Source organism: Diospyros lotus, chromosome 2 (genome assembly GCF_014633365.1).
Source record: "Diospyros lotus cultivar Yz01 chromosome 2, ASM1463336v1, whole genome shotgun sequence".
Classification (NCBI taxonomy): domain Eukaryota; kingdom Viridiplantae; phylum Streptophyta; class Magnoliopsida; order Ericales; family Ebenaceae; genus Diospyros; species Diospyros lotus.
Genome location: NC_068339.1, coordinates 47,378,515 through 47,401,123, shown reverse-complemented (window position 1 = coordinate 47,401,123; position 22,609 = coordinate 47,378,515). Strand labels below are relative to the sequence as shown.

At 36.8% G+C, this 22,609-nt stretch overlaps 2 protein-coding genes across 2 annotated transcripts; both read left to right on the top strand.

The window, feature by feature from the left end:
• Positions 1-1,115: 1,115 nt before the first annotated feature.
• LOC127794852 (uncharacterized) lies at positions 1,116-2,483 on the top strand. The gene has a single exon (XM_052326109.1). It carries the CDS (start codon positions 1,116-1,118, stop codon positions 2,481-2,483), a length of 1,368 nt encoding a protein of 455 aa, XP_052182069.1.
• Positions 2,484-14,360: 11,877 nt separating this feature from the next.
• On the top strand, positions 14,361-19,065 carry LOC127794405 (probable mitochondrial adenine nucleotide transporter BTL1). The gene is made up of 6 exons (XM_052325453.1): positions 14,361-14,603; positions 14,740-14,958; positions 15,668-15,762; positions 17,391-17,724; positions 18,023-18,260; positions 18,489-19,065. The coding sequence occupies exons 1-6, from the start codon at positions 14,562-14,564 to the stop codon at positions 18,737-18,739; spliced, it is 1,179 nt and encodes a 392-aa protein (XP_052181413.1). The 5' UTR covers positions 14,361-14,561; the 3' UTR covers positions 18,740-19,065.
• The last annotated feature ends 3,544 nt before the right edge of the window (positions 19,066-22,609 follow it).

Here is a 22,609-nt window from a genome sequence, read left to right as displayed (position 1 = left end):
GGAATGGCGGCTCATAGACCAATATTTGTACCTGTGATGTATGGAGGTCGGTGGGATGTTGATAGAGGGGAATATAAGTACGTGACCGATAAATGTTGTGTAATACGTGTGCATCTAGGCTTCACATTCGACCAATTGGTAAGTTCCGTATATAGAAGGTTCAATTTTAGTCCTGCTAAGAAGTCGGTTGTGATGAAGTACAAGTTTAGGACTCTAGATATATCGGCACCACCAATGCAAATTCAAAGTGATATGGATGTTGAGTGCTTTATAGTTGAATGCTCTCGGATAGAATCCAGAAGCTCATTGTGTGTTGATTTTGTGGACAAATTAAAATTGAGTACACAGCCGAATGAAGAGATTGCAGAGAATCAAGGATGCAGTAATTTGCCGGTGATACGGTTGGGCAACGATAGTCCAATATGGTCGAACAACGAGGCCACAAGGAACATGAATATGGATGGTTTTCACCACGATGTTAATTGTGATGATCCTGTGGATGGGAATGGGCTTGAAGAAGTTAATTGTTATGATGGCGGACATGGTGTTGAAGATGTTTTTAATTGTGATGATGCAAGAGCAGGGTCTGGAGAAGTAGAAGTTTTCAATGGGATTGATGTTGAAAAATTGGTCCATATCGATGTACAAGTTGGTGATGGCGCTGAGCAGCCTACTTTTCTCTCATATTCGAGATTATCAAGGGTTAGTTCGGGAACATCGTCCCAGGTGTCAAAAGTTGAGTTAAACCAAATTTTTGCTTCAAAATCTGAATTGCATCAAATGATGAGTTTGTTGGCATTGAGAAATAATTATGAATACGAGGTGGTAAAGTCAACTATGAAGGTATTGTACATGAAGTGTAAGCACGATTAGTGTCAATGGCGGTTGAGGGCAACAACGCTTGGCACTTCTTTTGGTTGGGTAGTCAAAAAATATGTAAATACTCATTCATGTTCATCTTCAATAATGCGGAATTGTCATTGCCAAGCGAAGAGCAAAGTAATTGGTTCTCATGTAAAACCCTATTACATGGATGTGAAGCGTGTTCATAAGCCTAAGAACATTATCAACGATGTTCGCAAGGAATTTAGGGTGAACATAAGTTATTCAAAGGCATGGCGATTACGGGAAAAGGTTTGGACATGATCCGGGGGGGTGCGGAGGAATCATTCCAGTTGCTGCCATCTTATCTGTACATGTTGAAGTTGAAAAACCCTGGGACGATTGTTGAAATCGAGAGTGATAGTGAGAACAAATTCAAGTACCTATTTATGGCAATTGGTGCATGTCTTGCCGAATTTCGTAGCCAAATGCGGCCCGTAATTGCAGTTGATGCTTGCTTTCTGAAGGGTAAATATCTTGGTAGTTTGCTTGTTGCCACATGCAAAGACGGTAACAACAATGTATATCTTATAGCATGGGGAGTAGGAGATTCCGAGAATGATGCCTCATGGGAATGGTTCTTCACTAAATTGCGATCAGCAATTGGGCATGAGATACCTGATTTGGTATTTGTGTCTGACAGGCATAAAAGCATCAGTAAGGCGGTACTGACGGTTTTCCCTAATGCATTACACGTACATTGTATATATCACATTGGTCAGAACGTTAAAGCTAAATTCAAGCATGAAAATGTGCATACTTTGTTCTACAAGGCAGTGAAGGCTTATCGAGAATCAGAATTCCATGAATTGTTTAACGAGCTCGAGCGATATGATCCAACCGTCGGCACCTACCTAAGAGAGGCCGGATTCAGTCGTTGGGCACATGCCTATTCGAATGGGAAGCGGTTTGATATAATGACGACAAACATTGCAGAATGCCTCAATGCAGCTTTGGCGGATGCACGTAAATTGCCTATTCAATGTTTGATGGAGTATATTAGGAATATGCTGCAACAATGGTTTTATGAAAGACATGGTCATGCTAGTAAGATGGGTGGACATCTCACCTCTTGGGCTGAAGGACAAATAGCCAAAAGATTTACATTATCCCAATATTGGCTGTCAGAACCGATTGATATGTATAGATTTAATGTCAAAAATGGTAACTCTGGTGGCATAGTAGACTTGAAGGCGAAAACTTGCACATGTCGGGTGTTTGATTTCGACAAATTGCCATGCGGACATGCCCTAGCTGCTGCACGTTCACGTAATATTGACTCATACACTTTGTCGTCCGCATACTACCAAACAGAGGCTCTGTTGTGTGCCTATACCGATCCGATTATGCCTGTGGGCAGTCAGGCCGATTGGATCGTATCGGACGAAAGTGCATCTGTTAATTTACTACCTCCGGCAACTAGACGCCCATGTGGAAGACGCAAGACATGCCGAATTCCTTCAGCCGACGAAAAGAAGAGGAGGGTAAAATGTGGTCGTTGTGGTCAAATTGGCCATAATCGCCAAACTTGCTCAAATCCAATAAGTCTGGATGAAAAAAAAGAAGGCAGCAGTAAAGGTGCAAGAGTGGATCACATTTGACTCGTCTGACACATATGCTTGTATTGAACCCATATATTTGCTTCTTTCACCAATGTTGTAATAAATATTTAAATATACATTCAAATATTTAACAACCATGGAGCAGGTATCATTGCAGTATTTAAAAAGAAATTCTATGGTGATCGATATCGGTTCTAACATATCGGTTATCATCACCTTTTATGTAAACCGATGAACAAAATTCTGTATGGAATCCAACCATCGGTAACCGACACAATACATATGGAATCCGATATATTAGCATTAATATTCGATCTATATTAACCAACACATCCATGTCCTAACACTTATCAATTTTAACAAACTGATCTAACAAGGAACACGTTTTTAATTTATAATTAAAAATCGATATCGGTTATATGTATCGGTCACGTTACCGACGTACAATAACCAATATCGATCATCGGCCGATATTTTGCAAATATAACCGACATATGTAAATCGATGAAATAGAATAAAAAATATATCGGTATTTTAGATCGGTATTTGGTCAATATGTTGAACCGATATCGGTATAGATGTTTATTACCTACTTTGGTTTCATAACCGATATCAATGCATGTATATTTAAATTCTCCAATTATATTACAATAATCTAGATGCATTTATAATTTATATTAAATTTAAATTTTTATTACAATAAGGTAAATTTACAGTTATAATACAACTATGTTCAACGAATGACAACAATCATTGCAACTATTCCAATAACTTGTACACAATATGTACTATGCAAAGAATGTAAATTTACAAGTACAAATATAATTGTTCAGTTTTTATTTCTCTTTTTGTCTGTTTTATCTGCAATCTTGGCTACAAAATCCCTTGCATTCAATATTGCAAACGTATAAAGCTCCCAAGCCATTCGAGTTCTGAATTTTGAAGCTTTTGACTAGGTCATTTCTACAATTGGTTTGTTGTGGGCGATTAATTCCATCCACTTCAGAACAAAAGTCCCACAATCACCACCCCTGCCAATCGTAATCAAGTTACAAAAATCAATAGGCATCACAATCAAAACAATTTTAAATAATAAAATTAAATTAATGTTGCTTACCTAGTTTGCTGTGGGGCGTCCTCAATCTTTAATTTCCATTTATCCTTCAGAATAAATCCAGGTTTCAAATCTCCGTATCCACATTCTGTTAGAAGTTTTGGTATCATCTCTACCATATATTGAAACTTATTTTCATAACCAATGGGTTTGGTAGAGGAGTAAACATGAACACGTTGAGCGCCCAAATCAACCCTAACCTGAACCCAGTGATTATTATAGATGTTTGCAGGGTAGAGCACGTTATCAGCGTTCAAAAAAGGGTTGGAGTAACCTGTCTCAGCCCAAAAAAATACAACAGGGAGGTCGTGATCACCCCACGTCTTCCATTTGCCAGCCTTATAAAGATCCCAATCACTTTTCAAGGCTTGTTGGGAGAGGTCAAAATGATAAATGGTTAATTTTCAAAATAAACAGTTAATTCCATATAAATATTGGGATATAAATTGATTTTTGTATAACTTACGGCAAATGTTGTATCAACCAATGTTAACTCTTTATTGTAAAAATGCGATTCCTTCATTCTCTTGTTCAACATGTACACGTAGGCGTCCATGTGCTGCAAGGATTTAAACATAATATCATCAACACATATTATCGGTCATTAATATGTATCGGTCATTAACCGATGTATGAATACCGATATATGAACGTGGATAAAGGTATCATAACCGATATATACATAGAAATACAAACTTCGGTAACATGTATCGGTCATTAACCGATGTATGAATACCGATATATGAATGTCGATAAAGGTATCATAATCGATATATACATTGAAATACAAATATCGGTAACATATATCGATCATTAACCGATGTATGAATACCGATATATGAATGTCGATAAAGGTATCATAACTGATATATACATTGAAATACAACCATCGGTAACATATCGGTCACACACCGATATATGAATACCAATAGCAGAATTACTATACAATTAGAGAATTACTTACCTTAGATTGGAGCCATTTGTCCGATGTGGTGAATGTCTCAAAAAAGTCCTTATTCATTGAACAGCAGGTTGCGATTATAGTTGATGTCCGACTATTTGACTTTTTCATATATTTTTCAAATGACTCCCAAATAATACCAGTTGGAGCACTTATGTCTAAGGGGCTCAACTTGTCAAGCTTGGAGGTGTATGTGGGTGGTTCTTTGTCCTCCGTTTCAGCATCAGGCTTCAATATTGATTCAATTAGCCTTTTTATTTTCTGCCCCTTCTGCGTACGTCTCTTTTTATAAGTCGCCTTAATAGGACTTGTTGGACTGACTACTTTTAAGGACACATCCGTCATACCCTCCTTTTTCTCCTCAAAATTCTCCGTCTCCTTCTTCTCATTCTTCACATTCTCCGTCTCCACATCCTTACCCATATCCACCTTATCCCCCTCCTCCACCTTCTCCACGTTCGGCCCCTCCATTTCCAGCCCCGCCTCCACATCCTTCCCCACCTCCACCTTCTCCACATCCTCAACCTTCGGCCCCTCCATTTCCAGCCCCGCCTCCACATCTTTCCCCACCTCTACCTTCTCCACCTCCTCCACATCCTTCCCCCCATTCTCCACCTCCTCCACCTTCTCCAACTCCTCCACATCCTTCCCCTCATCAACTTTCCCCCCATCCTCCACCTTCTCCACCTCCATTTCATTCCCCTCCCCATCCCCATTATTCCTCTCCCCCACAATCTCCACCTTCCCCGATAATATTTTTAACAAATCCATAATGTTACCTATATCCCTCTTCACCTCCATCTTCATCATTCTGATCTCTCTATTCACCTTCATTTTCATCATTTCGATCTCTATTTTCAAATAATGAACTTCCCTACTAACTTCCCCAACTTCATTCTTTAAACATTGTAAATAGTTCTTTAAAGTTTTTATTTCCTTCGGCTCCACATGCATTTTCTTTGCTTCACTTTGTTCTTCTTTTTCTTGTTCAACCACATTTTCACCCCTTCCTTCTTCTTCAACGATATTTTCTCTTTCGTCTTCTTCTTCAGCTTCATCTTCTTCTTCTTCTTCAACCTCCACATCATGTGCGTTGTAAAAATAATCTGCACGCATCTCCTCTTCTGTTGGCACCATATGGATAACATTTTTTTTAAAAATTCCAAGCTCTGTAATATCTTCTTGGGAGATCTTCGAAGGATAAAGTTTCCATTTCTTTATTCTTGGAGCTTGAGGGTCTTCTCTTATTCTTTTCACAATTTCTAGGTCAACCAAATGTGGCATGACCTCAAACAAAAATATCTGCAATTGAAAAAAAGAACGATTTAAATTAGACATAGCGGTTATAAATATCGGTTAATAACATACAGATCGGTTAAATAAATCGGTCAATTACCGATATTTCATAACCGATTTCCACATTTGTATCGGTTAGTCCACATCGGTTATCGACAGTATATACATATATATTATAAATATCGGTTAATCAAGGACATATCGGTTAACCAAGGACATATCGGTTAAAAGAATCGGACAATAACAGATATAGTGTAACCGGTACCTACCTCTGTATCAGTTAGCACACATCGGTGTTCCACCGATATATCGGTTAGCACACATCGGTTAATAACAGACTTATCGGTTCACATAATCGAAACAACAACACTAAATCTCCATATCTCTATAACACATAATAAATTAATACCTATATGGTAAGTGGGAAACCTCCAATGGAATACGCCTTCTTCTTAGCGTTCTGTTTGAACCCATTCAATATGCCTTTTCTGGCACTCTCTGTAGTCGTGATAAAGGAGTCGGTTGCCCAAGGGAATCGGTTCAACTCATCCCAATGAGTGGCCAGGTGAAAATACCTGATATCCACCTTAGTGGCATGAGCCTTGGAATTTATTTCCCACATCATCATTAGATATGACATGGATAGGAGCTCATCATCAGAACACTCCACCTTTCCGCTAACAATATTCTGATGAAACACCTTCATTAACCTTGACCTTGAAACCCCAATCTTTTGGTTGTAATTGGGGAAAAACCTGGCAAATATTTGTGGGGGCTCCTTCAACATGATTTTTCGCTTCGCTGCTTCGCTGTTGCCAAACTTCAACCCCATGATCAGCGCAAACTCCTCCATTCAGAATTTTATTTCCTGACCTCTGATCCTGAAGAACATTGATCATTCCTCGTCTGTCTTTTGCAACAGGCTTAACAATAGGCTGTGGACTAACTGAATGCTCCAAGTTATTCCATGTACCCCATATACAATCTGGCCAAACGCAGATGCCTTAAACTGTTCCTCCAGGCGAGGATTCTGCTTCAGTATAGACCGAATGCCATCAACGGTGTCTTCAAAATGATCATTTCGCGTGACTCTAGCGGTGAAATACTTGTTGACCTCCAAGTCCTTATCCCATGCCGTCTTCTTCTCCGTGTTATTCGCCGAAGTTTCCATCTTATCACTGTTGTTCTTCTCCTCGAACGACACACGAGGTGAGCGCGCCATCAGAAGCAAATAATAGCAATGATCCTTGTCGGTGTAACGTCTTCAGAACTTCAATATCAGGCGCTAATGGGAAACAAGAGCGACGTTGATGTTGGAGCAGTCGAAGTGCAACCAAGATGATGAAGAGTCCCGTTTTAGCGGGAAGGGCATTTGTGTCCAGTAAAAAAGCAGTCCAATCGATGGGTGCATCGGTCAGTGCATATGTCGGAAAAAATTCAAACTTTTATTGATATCGGTAAATCGTATCGATATCCAAACCGAACCGTCTTTATCGATATAATATAAACCGATGTGGCTATTAGGATATCGGTTACAATATATTGGTAAAAATCGATGTATGTGGCCGATATCGTTGCGCCGATATCACAAAGTCCAGTGATGTTGGCAACGTTTATCGATTACAAACCGATGTGGTTTAACCGATATTGAAATATTTAAGTGAATTTAATATTAAAATGGTTCACTTCCCAATGTCTGCACCAATAGGACATGTTGGCAACTGGAATTAAATGCATTCCTATCAATACTCAACAGATATAAATAATGATGTCCGTTGCAGACTTCCCAATACATAATATATAACCAATATAATATCGGTTACTTGTATCGGATTTAAACCGATACACAGTAACCGATATATTAGTCGATATATGATGTATATCAGTCACTATGTTCGGTTACTTAACTGATATGTATACACCGATATGTAAATGGTTATTACGAAAAAATTAAATATTTGTCCCAATGTCAGCATCGATTGTACATGTCTGGTCTATAAATATCGGTCACCGATACGATAATATAGAATGATGTCGGCAACATGTATCAATTATAAACCGATATTTTTTAACCGACCTCCTTCGTACATATTACTATCGGTATGAGTATATCGGTAAATTAACCGATATTTAGACACCGATATTTAAATGTTTAACGCCGATTTTTTAAATATTTGTGCATTGAACTTCCCGATGTCAGCACCGATAGGACAGATTGCTCTATAAATATGGCTCTCATCACGTTTGAGAAGAACAAAATCGAGAATTCGGGAAGACGGCAAACCTTTGAAGACGTTTAAGACTTTGGAGATCACCTTGAAGACGTTCCCCAATGATCTGAAACAGAAGCCATGGAAATAAATCGCTTTCTTCAGGCTTCTCGGAAGCTAGAGCCAGGTTCATTAACAAACAGTTAGTGATTGTTCTGACCATTCTGGATTCTTCAATCTCCAAATACATTGCCAAGGTAATACTTTGGCAATGTATTGGGAGGTTGAATAATCCAGAATGGTCAGAGCGATCACTGTTTGTGAATGAACCTGTGCTAGCATCCCAGAAGCCCGACAAAAGCAATATATTTTCTAGCTTCTGTTTCAGTCTCCCAACCATTAGCCTTCTGCCTTCTGTTTCACCCTGAAGACGTTGGAGATCAACTTGGATAAGGTTAGTGATTGCTCTGACCTTTCTAGGTCCTTCAACCTCCAATTGCCAAGGCAATACTTTGGCAATGTATTTGAGAGGTTGAATGATCCAGAATGGTCAGAGCAATCACTGTTTGTGAATGAACCTGCGCTAGCATCCGAGAAGGCCGACTTTATACAAGAGGGACCTGCAATAGAGAGAGACAAATATTTTTTATTTATTTTTATTGAATTATTGATTTGTTAGTCCTTCTGTAATGTTATTTGTGTATAAATATGAAGTTTGTGTATAATACGACATTACTCTTTATCGGTCACGTACTTATATGCGCCTCTATCAGCTATATTCTCACCGACCTCCATACACACATGAGCTCTATAAATTAGAAAAAAAAAAAAAAACATCAGTTGGATGTAAGTAGAAAAAGTTAGTTATCATCGATTATATCGGTTCAAAATATCGGTCGCGCAAGGATATGTCGGTTATTATATATCAGATTACGTAAAATTAAACCGATATAGTTAACCGATATCGATATATTATTTGTTGTTGGTTGTAAATCGGTTAATATGTATCGGTATACATTAAATTTGAATCGGATATACCGATGTATCATTCGTATATATTATATATCGGTTACATTATATATCGACAGACGTAAAATTGAACCGATACATTTAACCGATATCGATATATTATTTGTTGGTTGTAAATCGGTTAATATGTATCGGTATACATTAAATTTGAATCGGATATACCGACATATCATTCGTATATATTATATATCGGCAGACGTAAAATTAAACCGATATCGATATATTATTTGTTGTTGGTTGTAAATCGATTAATATGTATCGGTATACATTAAATTTGAATCGGATATACCGACATATCATTCGTACATATTATATATCGATATACATTATATATCGGTAGATGTAAAATTACATCCGATATAGTTATACCGATATAGTAGTTGAAATAGGAACTATATCGGTTACTATGTATCGGTTTAAATTAAATTAAAACCGGTACAATTATACCGATACATGATGCCGGTACATAACATTTTTGGGTATCGATATATAAACTGACCGGATATAAAACATTTTTGGGGGTGCTTCTTGTTTGAACCTTTGCTCAATCGAGCTTTAGAATGCAGAATCAGAGCGAGGTTCATTTGCATACCCATTACGCAGTCATTACAAAAAATGCATCGAAGAAGGTAAAACACTCTGAAATTACCTGCAATGGCTTTAAAGGCGAAGACCGACGAAGAAGCAGCAATTCTAGATGCTTAGAACAGAGGACGAGCGAGAAAGATGACGAAGAGGACGAGCGAGAAAGATGTTCTGGTCGGCGGGCGATTGTGGATGTGCGTGCGAGAGGAAGAAGGAGAAGGGGATCGTAAGCTGATTTAAATTGGGTGCATTTTAGTCCATTCAACTCTCAAAAGTTCTAGTTTTGCAAAAAAAAAATTAGGAGTCCTATTTCTACAAAGTTCTTCGCCGGCAGTCCTATTTTTGCAAATTTCCCTAATACTAGTGTCCTCAGAGCGAGTGAGCGCCACGAAGGGGAGGATGATGAGATGACATGGGGATGAGAATTGAATTATGGAGAAAATAGCGAATATAGAGAGACTCTTAGCCGATCTACAACCCATTCCAATCTCAATTACTATTATATTATAAATAACTCACCCTCTATTTTTACTTTCACTCAACCACAGTTACTATTATATCTTTTATTTCATTTCTTATTTTATTTATTTATTAATAAATTTTTATTTTATTTATTTTATCTTATTTATAATTTTCACTAATACACAAAATTAATAATTAAATATAAAAAATAATAATCAAATACATCAAATAATTAGATACACACATAAATAAAATTTATAATTAAATATACAAAATAATCAAATACATATATATAAAGTTAATAATTAAATACATAAATCAATAACTAAATATATAATATCGCATCCAATACAAAAAAAAAAATCTCCGAAGTCAAAATAAAACTTTGTTCCATCTCTCATCCTTCTCTTGAAGAAGATGCCAAAGAATTCCCCAAAATTACAAAATAAGACATCATTGTTGTTTAGTTTACCGATATTGTTGCTAATCGTCGTTGCCGTTGTTGTTACTCATCACTGCAACAACCTGATCTGACAGTTGAAGCTATCTTCCACCGATGATCGATTTTGCCTTATCCGCATACATCGGCCTTCTTCCAACATTTATGGTCATTATGGTATGAATAGATAACGAACGGATTTAGCCCACCAATTTTACCGATGGTTTCGAGCTTCCCCATAATTTTGGCGAAGCATTTTGTCAATGACAAGCAATGTTAGATGGCCAATTTTGGTTTTAGATCGCTACAAATGACTTGGTAATTGGAGATGGTAAACCCGTTAGAGTTAAATATGGCTTTGTACGAATATGTGTTTAGCTAATTAAAAATAAAGTAGAGTTAAAAGGCCATTTATATGATATAATATCAATATCAAATAATATTTTATATTATTTTTTAAATAATATATTATATTTGTCATTTATATAATACGATCCTAATATCAACTCATATCGAATAACTTTTATGGTTAGATAATAAACTAATAATATAAATTATAAAATATATTAAAATTTAAAGTGCATTATTTGCAACATAACCTATTATATATCTAATTTTAACTTAAGTGGAGTTTATTATAGAACCCAAGTAATTTGTTTTTTATTCTATTGCAAGACATCGACAAATCTGTGTTTAGTTGATATTTAAAAAAGCCAAATGCATAAATTCATAATTCAATTTTTTTTTTTATTATAACACAATCAACTTTACTTAATTTCAATTACACCCTGAATTAGATAAGGTAGTATAAATTTACCTCTTAGCTTTTTTTTTTTTTTTATTATGGCACCCTTAATTTTATTTGGTTTCAACTACATATTTGAATTAGCCAATTTCAAGTCATATGAACACTTGGTCAACATGATTCACGACATGTGATGTGCATTTATCTAGTAGAGAATTATAGGTTATTAGTGTTGATGATATGATTTTTATTTGTGTTATAAAACTCAAAATCAAAATAAGAAATAAATTCAATTACTATAATTCATTCTTCTTTTTTTTAAACAAAACTTCTCAATAACATAAAAATTCACCCCACCCAAACACGTGATAATTAGCTAACTTCCCAACCTAGTTCCTAATCCAATAAGTGTACGTTAACTATAATTAGGGAAATTATATTAGTAATCTAGTAAATTGCTCTTCACAGCCTACACTTCCATCAAATTTTACACTATTTTTAAAATATTTATTTTACCTCTCAGCTCACAGCCCACAGTCCACTCTCTCTTTCTCTCTCGCACGCACTCTTTTTCTCTGTGCGATGGCCGCAAGGTGGGTCAGCAATGACAGTCGACCCACACTCTCTTTCTCCCTCGAATACACATACACACACAGATATATATATATATATATTTACATACATGCGAGGTGTAGGGATTTCTCAAACCTTTGCACCTTGAGATGCGAGGGTCCGAACCCGATTCAAGTTTCAGAAACCCGAACTGATATTTATTAATGTATTTATTTTTTTTAATTTTGGGCCTTTTAAATTTGTTTAGTCTTTTTTTAAAATATCATTGATTTAATATTATTCTCACACATATATTTAAAATATGAGATGTAAAAATATAATTAATATGAAAAATAACAAATATAATTAAATTTATGAGTCTTCTCATTTATCTTATATATTTTAGACATAGTTGGTACATAGAAAAATTCAACTATTTTTTTTCTCCATCAATTTCTACTGAGTAATTAAAAATCCAAAAATAAGTAATAGTCAATAATAAAAAAAAAATCAAAACTAATGCTAAAGCAGTAAAGTATAATTTAATGAACATAAATTTTTTTAAAAAAAATATTACCTGCGTAATTGCAAAAAAAAAAATCCTCCGCACCGCGAGGTACGGAGGTTTCCATGGTCAGCCACGTGTTGGTTTTTGGCTCATCATTGTCCATCTAAATTGCCAAATAATACAAATAAATTAAATTTAAATATATGTATTTTAAGTAATTATAATTTAACTAAATTTAAATTTTTAAATCATCGTGTTGAATTTTTAATACTTAAAAAAATTTAAAATTAATTAATTTATCTTATTAAATTACTTAAAGATGCACATGATTTAAAATTTATCTTATTGATTTAAAATTAGTTAAATTATAATTACTTAAAATGTAGATATTTAAAATTTATTTATTTGTATTATTTTTTAATTTTATTTTATTATAATAAAAAATTCAATTAAAATAAAAAAAATATCCCCTGACTACTGGCAGTCAGGGAAACTTGGGTTCCCGGCTCAGGCCATTTGAGGAATGCTGGGTTCCTCAACTGCTGCTATGGCCACGGCCATGATTTTCATGTGTGTATATGCCTTCACATATAGAGAGAAAGTGTGTGGGGGGAGGGGGAGGGCATGGCGGTCACATGTGTGTGTATATATATATGTATGTGTTTGTGCAGGAAAGAAAGAGAGATGTGAGATGGAGGCTGACAGTCGAAGGACAAAGTGGGTTATGGGAGAGGTAAAATAAGAATTTTAAAATTGGTGTGAAATTTCATGGAGTGTGGACTATGAAAAGTAAAAATACGGCCCGTGAATAGAGTTTTCCTACAATTATCATCTGAATTACAAGACTTGATAGAGCAAAAGCAACATTATTTTACTATATTAGATTGGAAAGTTTTGAAACATGAATAAATTAAGATAGTGCCAAAAGTTTGAATTATGTTTTCTTTAATATCAACAATAGATTGTACACTTAATCTAAACCTCAAGATAAACGGACTTTAAATTATTAGAAACGCATGAGTGAGTACCAGTCATGCTTCAAAATTGGTCAATATTAATATGGTGTGAAATTTGCTCGTTTAGATGTGCCATTGTACCAAACAAAGTTAAAAATGTCACAATAAAAAAAAAAAAAGTGAAAGTTGAGGGATAAATTTATACCATATTAATTAATTTACTGGTGTAATTAGAATCAAGCAAAGTTAAGGATATCATAAAAAAAAAATTGACAGATAAGAGGTGAGTTTATGACAGTTTTGTAATATTATGTTAAAATATTTTTTAAAAAATAATATTTAATTAACTAACTTAAAAACTAATAATAATCTGACTTTAAAAAATTCCTAAATATATTTAGATAATAGGCATGAATTCTAGAAAAAGGTGAAAGAGGGATAGAATTTGATAAGCGTGTTGTCGTTAGGATTAGTCACGGAATGGTCCCCCTTATTTTTCGGCTTCAAATATTATGAAAATCTATCTCCATCTCAAAATCATTTGTATATAAAAAGAGAATTGAAACTAAAAAAAGACACTATGTCACTATCGTCGTGCCGCACGTTGCCTTTTCTGATATTAGAAGTAGATGTTGTGCTGAGTCATAGATATTTAGTTTTATAATATCTCATGAATTAATATAAGATAAAAAAAATCATAATTAAACATTCAAATAACATTTACATTATTCTTTTGTACTTACACTGCCCTGCGCCATTTCACTTGAGTTGGGTTCCCAACTTTTACAATTACGACGAGACGACGCCACATAGTAAATGGGTTAATCCCATGCAGGAGACATGGAAGGGATGTCCAACCATCACAATCATATTGTAAGAAAATATAAACACATGTAAAACACAATTGACGGGTGACATTTCCTAAATTGAGAGTGAGAGTCTGAGAGAGGGAAATATGGAAGGGATGGAGACATTTTAATATTTTTGGATTTAAAATAATTTAATGGGGGAATGATCTCGAATCGAAATGAAGTAAAAAGTGAACCCTAACTTGGGGAGTAGCCGCCCTAAAATTAGGAAAGAAAGACACGGAGAGAGTGAAGCGAGGCCAAGGCCAGAGCGAGAGAGACAGAGAGAGAGAGAGCAACACCACATTGCCATTTCTCTCTCTCTTTTCAAGTCTCAAGAGAGGGAGGGAAAAAAAATATCTAAATTGGAAGAAGTACAGCTCCTCCAATTCGGGGCCTCCTCCACTCTCAGATGGTCCAAAAACCCCCGTCCCATTCCTCCTCCTCCTCACAGGCACGTCAATCTCTCTCTCTCTCTCCCCCCCTCTCTCTCTACAGTGTATAGCCAGGCCAGGTCAGAGGAGACCTGAGTACAACTGTGTATTGGTTTCTGTTGACTGACGATAATTGTTATGGAAACGGAATCGCAGAAGAAGAGCTACTGCGTGCTGGGAAATGGCATCTACGGAGGAACTGGAGGAAGGGTGGTGACGGTCCCAATTCCAAAGCAGCGGCACGACGAAGAGGACGACGACGAAGAAGAGGTAGTGGCGGATCATCATCGTGATCTTCCCCTGAAGCTCCATAAGCGCCTCTCTTCGTCCGCTCTTCTTCACTTTCCCTTCCCCGACCTCTCAAAACCCTTCAAAGTAATTCTTATCGCCTTTCTCCTGTGCTTGCCTTTTGCCTATTCCTCTTTTTTATTTTATTTTATTTTTTTGGTGGGTTTTCATTATCATCGAACCTAACTGAATATGCAGATTCCTTCGTTTCCATGACTAGAAAAAAGTAACCACAGGTCCACACTTCTCTTAGTTTCCAGCTCCCCTTGTTATTTTAGTTTCAATTTTCTGTTCCCTCTGCTTGCTTGGCACCCGAAAGGCCGCTCCGCGTAGTGATTTCAGAACTTTTAATGCGTGAGATTCCTTCGAGCTCCTTCTCGCACTTGCAAAACGCACCTGAACAAGTTGCTTTTATATATCTATTTCTTTCTCAGGCAGAACTTGTTGCTTTTGGTATTTAGGTGGCTAATATTCTCAGATCTTAGTCAATAACTTTCCCTTTTACTTTTAGGGCTTCATTTTTATCCTACTGACTCCACCATCTAATGCAACGATCCCGTTCATTCTTATTCGGATAAGTAAATGATTAAATATTAGCAGAACTCTGATACTGGCTTACGGGGATCTTTTTTTTGTTGGGCTAAGTCAGATCCTGTCTTTTGAATATATATAGATATATGCATTTGTATGTGTAAAGTTGTTTTATATTTGGATTTTTTTTATTTTGGATTAAAAAATGTCATGGAAAGCACCTGTTTGCCAAAATGAGTAAACAAATGTTTTTATTTGGATTCAGGATTTTATGAGGAGTAGAGAAGTTGGTGAGCTTGTTAGTGGTGCTTTGGCAGGGGCTATGACGAAAGCTGTTCTTGCTCCTCTTGAAACCATCAGGTTTGCTTTGCCCCTTTTCACTGAGCTCTTTCCATATCATCCACACAACAAGCACTTGCATTTACTATCACATTTGATATATTACCTATTTGATCTGTTAACATCTCCAAATATGTCCCATGCTTGTCTAGGAAGATTGAGACCATGAACTGCACAAAATACAGCCAACTCCTGGTTTGCATCTATGACTTCTATGGCATCATCTCATGTAGTAAACACTCCAAAGCCTACTCTCTCCAGTTGTAGTGTAGTCACTTGTAACATAAAGGAATGGAGTTTTTGATCCTGAGGAGGTGTAACAAGTGACCGTGACAGGCTCCACGGTTGGCCATTTTTTGTGGTTATTTAATTATTTCTGTGATGCATGCACTCATGACCTTAATTGATCCCTTTCGTTTGTGAGGTGTAGTCTTCCCCAATATTTCAATTTTTTGGTGTTACTCTCAAGCTCTATGTTGTTGATTGCTGCATTGTTAAGAATGGTTACTCCAATTAATTCGTCCATAATTGACCATGGATAAATTAACAATATTGACATATCAAACATAATAGTACTACTTGTCAAATCCGAAATGAGTTCATATCAAACACCTGTTGTGTTGGGTTGTTTGACATAATTGCCAATCAGTTGCTACTTAAAGAGAGTGCATCAAGAAGACTTCAGACCTATAGTATATTTGTTGAGAGAAGAAATGGTAGACAGTTTAAGTTCTGTCTTTTCACTTGTTTCAATTGTTTAATGAATTGGTTTTCTGATTTTTAAATAGCAACATGAAGAAATTTTAAAACAAATGAAATATATATCAGTTTGTACTGTTGTTTCTCATATGTTATAATATTGTATGAGTACAGCCTAACCAATCAAGTTTGTATAATCTCAAACTCTGTGTCTAATCCATGGAAAAACTTGAAAGAATACTCAGGTTTTCTATCTCAATTCGTTCTCTTAATTGAGGTGCTACTTGGACAGTGATAATATTGTAAAAGAAACCACCCTCAGGTAAACCTTGTACAGCATGAGAAATGAAGTAAAGCAGAAGAAGCCTATATCCAGTAACAAAGTCAGCCATGAGTAATCCTCTCTCCTTACTGAGAAAAAGGGAAATTAATAATGGCTCACTTCAACCAATGAATGGAATGCTCTATAGCTTCAAAAGCCAAGATGAATATGATAATTGAGAACTCAATGATTGACTCAAAGACCTTGGCAAGGCTTGTCATTGCTGGTAAAAAAGGATGGTCAAATCTAGTGGAATTCTAGAACCTTGTGGGAATTGAAATTTGCACTTCTTTGGCTTAATGTGGAATAGGATAATACTTTGTAAGCTGTAACCAGTTGTGATTACTTTATGTACTTTGAACATAATCCTATTTTTGCAAGAGTTATAGGATCAACTGACTATCTATCATCAATTGCTACTTAATCTTCCGAGGCTCGTTAGTTCTACCAACTCAACATAGGAAATCAGAAATCTGAGGCGTTTCCATGTCCTCTGTTATTTTGGAAGAAAAAGGACATGAACTCCAGTTACAAGATAAAATTTTTGGAAACAACATCAAGTTTGTTTTCATTGCCTATTTCATGTAATAGAACTTGATCCCTAATTCAGAAATTTTATGACATACAGGACGAGAATGGTTGTTGGTGTTGGGCCCAAGAGCATTACTGGGAGTTTCATTGATGTCATTGAGCAGCAAGGTTGGCAAGGGCTGTGGGCAGGCAACACAATCAACATGCTTCGGATAATACCCACACAGGCAATTGAGCTCGGAACATTTGAGCATGTCAAACGAACAATGACATCTGCTCAAGAGAAATGGAATCAGGCTGACAGCCCAGTGTTGCAAATTGGTCATGTCAATTTGAAGTTTTCTCTTCCCTGGCTCTCTCCGGTTGCTGTGGCAGGAGCTGCTGCTGGAATTGTTAGCACACTTGCCTGTCATCCCCTTGAAGTTTTGAAGGTATTTGCTTTGTTTATGCAATTTCTGGTGAAAAACTTGTGCTGTTTCCAGACTTCAATAATTCATTTCTCAGTTTATGTTTATCCTTTTTATCTTCCATGTCCTGAATATGTGTCCTTGTTGGTTGTTTCTAGAACTTTGGAGGGGTACATTTTGTCTTTACGGCTTTCTCATAGTTTCTTTTACCTATATGGTTTGAGTTCTCTCAACTTTCCAGCACAAATGAGTTTCTTAGAGGTGGTAGCCCTTTTAGTTGTTCCCAAGGCATCTAATTTCTATCTTTTGCAATTTTGAACAGGATCGGTTGACTGTAAGTCCTGAAGCGTATCCTTCTCTAGGAGTTGCACTGAGTAAGATTTACAAGGATGGTGGATTAGGTGCCTTCTATGCTGGTATTTCACCTACACTGATTGGCATGCTTCCCTATAGCACGTGTTACTATTTCATGTATGACACAATGAAGAGATCTTATTGCTTGACAAAGAACAAGAAGTCTTTAAACCGTGCTGAGATGCTTCTGGTTGGAGCACTTTCAGGTCAGAACTTCCCTACATATTTGTGTTGATTGATATTTTTATAGAGCAGGTGTTTTCCAAATCTCACAATGTAGAGCTAGTTTATTTATATTGAAGAGGAGAAAAGCATTCTTCAAAATTGGTTATCTTGTTTTCTCATTTGAATTTGCAACCTGTTGTTCCTATTCACATATCAATGCCCGTTAGCTTGGTTCTCATTTACTTAATTTCTGCAATTGCATGTGCCAGGTTTCACAGCTAGCACGATCAGTTTCCCATTGGAGGTGGCGAGGAAACGGCTGATGGTGGGAGCTCTGGATGGTCGATGTCCACCCCACATGGCTGCAGCACTTTCGGAAGTCGTTAGAAAGGAAGGTTTGCTGGGCCTTTACAGAGGCTGGGGTGCTAGTTGTTTAAAAGTAATGCCCAACTCAGGAATCACCTGGATGTTTTATGAGGCTTGGAAGGATATATTGCTGGTTGAGAGGCGCCACCTATAATTAAAAACTTGAAGAAGAAATAACTGTTTACAGGCGACGACTTACTACTACTCTGCTGACAGATTCAATGGCGGCAGCCCATAGACTGGTTGTCCTTGGTTTGCTTTGTTGGGTGGAAGGTTTGTTTTTGGTCTTCCATCTGAATTTTGTAACCCCGAGCGAGTTTCTGATTTTGACCGTGCTTTCACCTGCTTGGGCTTGCTGCCATGACGCTACAAGAAATTTACAAGCTTTGTGAACAAATATATACAAAAGCATGCATGCATGTGTGCATTTTTCGCTTAAATTTGTAGTGCTAATAAATGGTAATGAACTCTTTTTTTTTTTTTTTCCTTTTTGCTTCTTGTCATCTTGACGACTTTTGTGGGTTTCAAATCCTCTAAATTGATGCTACAATCCCCAGCCTGCTGTATGTAAATAAATTGGAGCGCAGTAGAAGAGTTACATTACGTTATATAATACATGCCCATTATTATTAACCGAACCGGCAGGTAGTCTCCCCGTTTTTTGTTTTGTTTTGTTTTCAGTGGCCGTGTCACTCTGTTCGATCATAAAATAAATAGTTCCACAAGTCGTATCTATACACCCAAATGTACCAAGATATATATATATATATCTATACATACGTCTATGCATATATATATGTACGTATAATAGCCGTAGGTGGGTCTAGTAAAAGTTCAAGGGAATAGCAATTGTTCCTTAATCCAGGCAGTTGTGCAGGGAGCACTTGGGGATATATTGTGGACTTGTATTGGGATGACATTACTTCATTGGTATGTGCAAGGACGACTCAATTAAAATACAGTGGCTGCTCAAGATATAGCATGAAGCAGCTTCAAGTACTTCAAACAACAGCGGCCAGCATTCCTTCCCAGTCAATGTTTTATGTTTTAAAAACAGGACTGGCGTCTGCTTCAAGTACTTCAAACAACAGCGGCCAGCATTCCTTCCCAGTCAATGTTTTATGTTTTAAAAACAGGACTGGCGTCGGACCAAATTAATAGGGAATCAATGGCATATCCGATTTGATTTGACTAAAAAAATTAAATGCCTTTTAACTCAGTCAAAATCGATTAAAATACGGTCGGATATATGAACTGGGTTTACCCTAATTTTTTTCACTCCCATCATTCACTTTTAAATTTTTAATTATTAATTAATTCTTTAATAACTTATATAACAATTATATATAAAATATTAGTTGTATATTAGTTAATAATAACATTTCTCATAATAACATATAAAATACTAGTATTTTAAATATATATTAAAATATATATTATTTAATTATAAAATATAAATATATATATATATGACATCATCTGGTCGAACCATTTCGATCCAACCGGTCAGACCAACTGACCCAATTAATAGGTCGGTTCATTGTCCAGTCCGATTTTCAAAACATTGTTCTCAGTATGTTAGTCGCTTTATTTATAGAGTTAAATCTCCATTTTCATTTTGAATTGCTCTGCATCCCCTGAACAATCTCCCATTCTTTAATTTACCACTGCAAATAATTCTTCAGTACATTACCCCGGCAACTTGTACATACAACCAACCAAGCTGTTGCCTGCCCACAACAATGTCATCGAAGACAAGGTCTTCAAGTATAAGAAACGCCCCCTCTCAGTTGGGTATTATTACTGTAGGATCATACTATTTGTACAGAAAATCATTTACATGTAAGTTGAAAAGACTATTTTGTCCTCCTTTCTCTTATCTCAATTACCATTTTATCCCTTTTCTATCATCTCATCCCCCTTCAACATCGCTTGTCGCAGCCTGCCTTGCCTGGTCGACGGCCGTCGCTCGCGTCTCGCCTGGTTGACTATCGCATCGAGAGGCGAGGCGGCCAGGTGAGGATGCAATGGGCGACGAACGACAGCGGTCGATCAGGCGAGAGGCGAGGCGAAGGCTAGCTAGGTGAGAGGCGAGGCAGCGGCGGTGTCGAGGGGCGAGTGCGAGGCAGAGGCAGCGACGGTATAAAGGTTGTGAGAGGCACTGCTGAAAGGGAAATGGGAGAAAAATATAGAGGGATGAGAGAAGAAAAGAGAATATCGTGAATTTATCGCGATAAATCCTCAATTTATCACAAAAATATCATTGTGTAAACCCAATTGTAAAATTATTTCTGTACAAATAGCACTATCTTATTATTGTTTACTCGAGTAATGTTATTCGACCTATCGAAGTACCACCCGAAGAGATATCTCGAGGCCAAAATATTGCGACCTCTCACGATATGAAGTGTGACCCAAAAGCTAAATATTTCAAATTTTTGGCCCTCCCTTTCTCCCTCTCGACCACTCAGAATGACCCTCCCCTTCCATCTCCTTGCCAGACCTTTGGTCTCTTGCTCCCTACCATCCTCCTTCTCCTTGCTGGCCGTCGTTCGACCTTCCCTATCGCTCAAGCTCATTCCAGCCGTTGTGCCTTCTTCTAGGATCGAAGATCAAGGTTGTTGACTCCAGCCCATGCGACTTCATCTCCGGTCGTCGCACATCTCCATTGGCTCCGATCTACAAGCAAAAAAGTCTTTTAGACATTTTACTCATGATTTTCAGCACACATCCATCATATATACGTATATGCGCATTTTTTTGGGTTTGGCTGGGACTTTAATCTTAGATCTAGGAAGATTGGGCCGTTGAATCTTGCTGGTTTTTGGGTATGTTGGTCGATGGCCCTTTGGGTGTTGGGTGGTTGCCTATGATCGCCGGAAACCACCGGCCATCGTGGTCGATGGCGATTGACAGTTATGGAGCTTGTTAGTTGTTAAGATGGCGCTATAAGAGTTTCTTATGAGTTGTATTGTAATATGGATAATGTCTTTATCGGCTTGTAAACGATATAAATCATTACGCAGCTTGTGGACTATGAAATTTGAGTATGTAAATCTGATTTTGTTCCTTTGTGTGGTGTGACTCTATTATTTCTCTTTTCTTTGTATATATGTGCAATTTGGGTTGACCGAAAGTTTAACTATGATTTATTGAGCATCTTTATGATTTATTTTCACTATGATTTTCGACATACATCCATTATTTATATCACATTGAATGCTGATATGATAAATATTTTTATCATATATGCATCTATGTATCACCAATGTATGCATCTATGTATCACCTTGAATGTTGATATGATAAATATTTTTATCATATGTACGTAAGTTATTTCTTTCTATCTATTATTTATTCTCTTGTAATATCTTTTAGGTTATTGGGTGAGGAATGAATGGAAGTGTTGAAATTGTTTGATCCATGTCTTGAAAACTTGAAATTGTATGATCTAAGAGTGTCCTAACCATAAGCATTTTCATCCTTTTTTGTCTAGTTGGGCCATCTCAGTTCAGGATCTTTCCCATGTTTTAGTGATTTAATGAAAATTAGGGGTTGTATTTTCATTTTTTGAAGATTTTTTACAAATCGAGACTCTTCCGTCTAGCTTGTTGAACCCTCATATTCTTCAATGTTGAATTTGGAACTTCAAGGTTTTTCCTTAATCTTAATTAAGAAGAGCATCTGTAACGGCCCACCTCCCGGAGCCCCCGCTAGCATAGAGGATCCGTGAGAGGGTCATCACTTGAGTGATATAAAACAAAAACACCCCTAAAACTCACACATAACCTTTATCTAAACCATAACTTTTTAATCGTATAATATCTTATAATCATCCTTACATAACCATTTACCATTTGGGCCCACTTGGACTTACATAACATGCACCTACCTCAAAAGCATTACTCTAACCAAACAGACGGCACCCAGGATCTAATCTCGGGAGAGCTCTATACTTGCTATCATGGCTCGATGAACTAAGCCCAACCCCGACAAACGTACCTAATCCCTCGGACCACTCTCT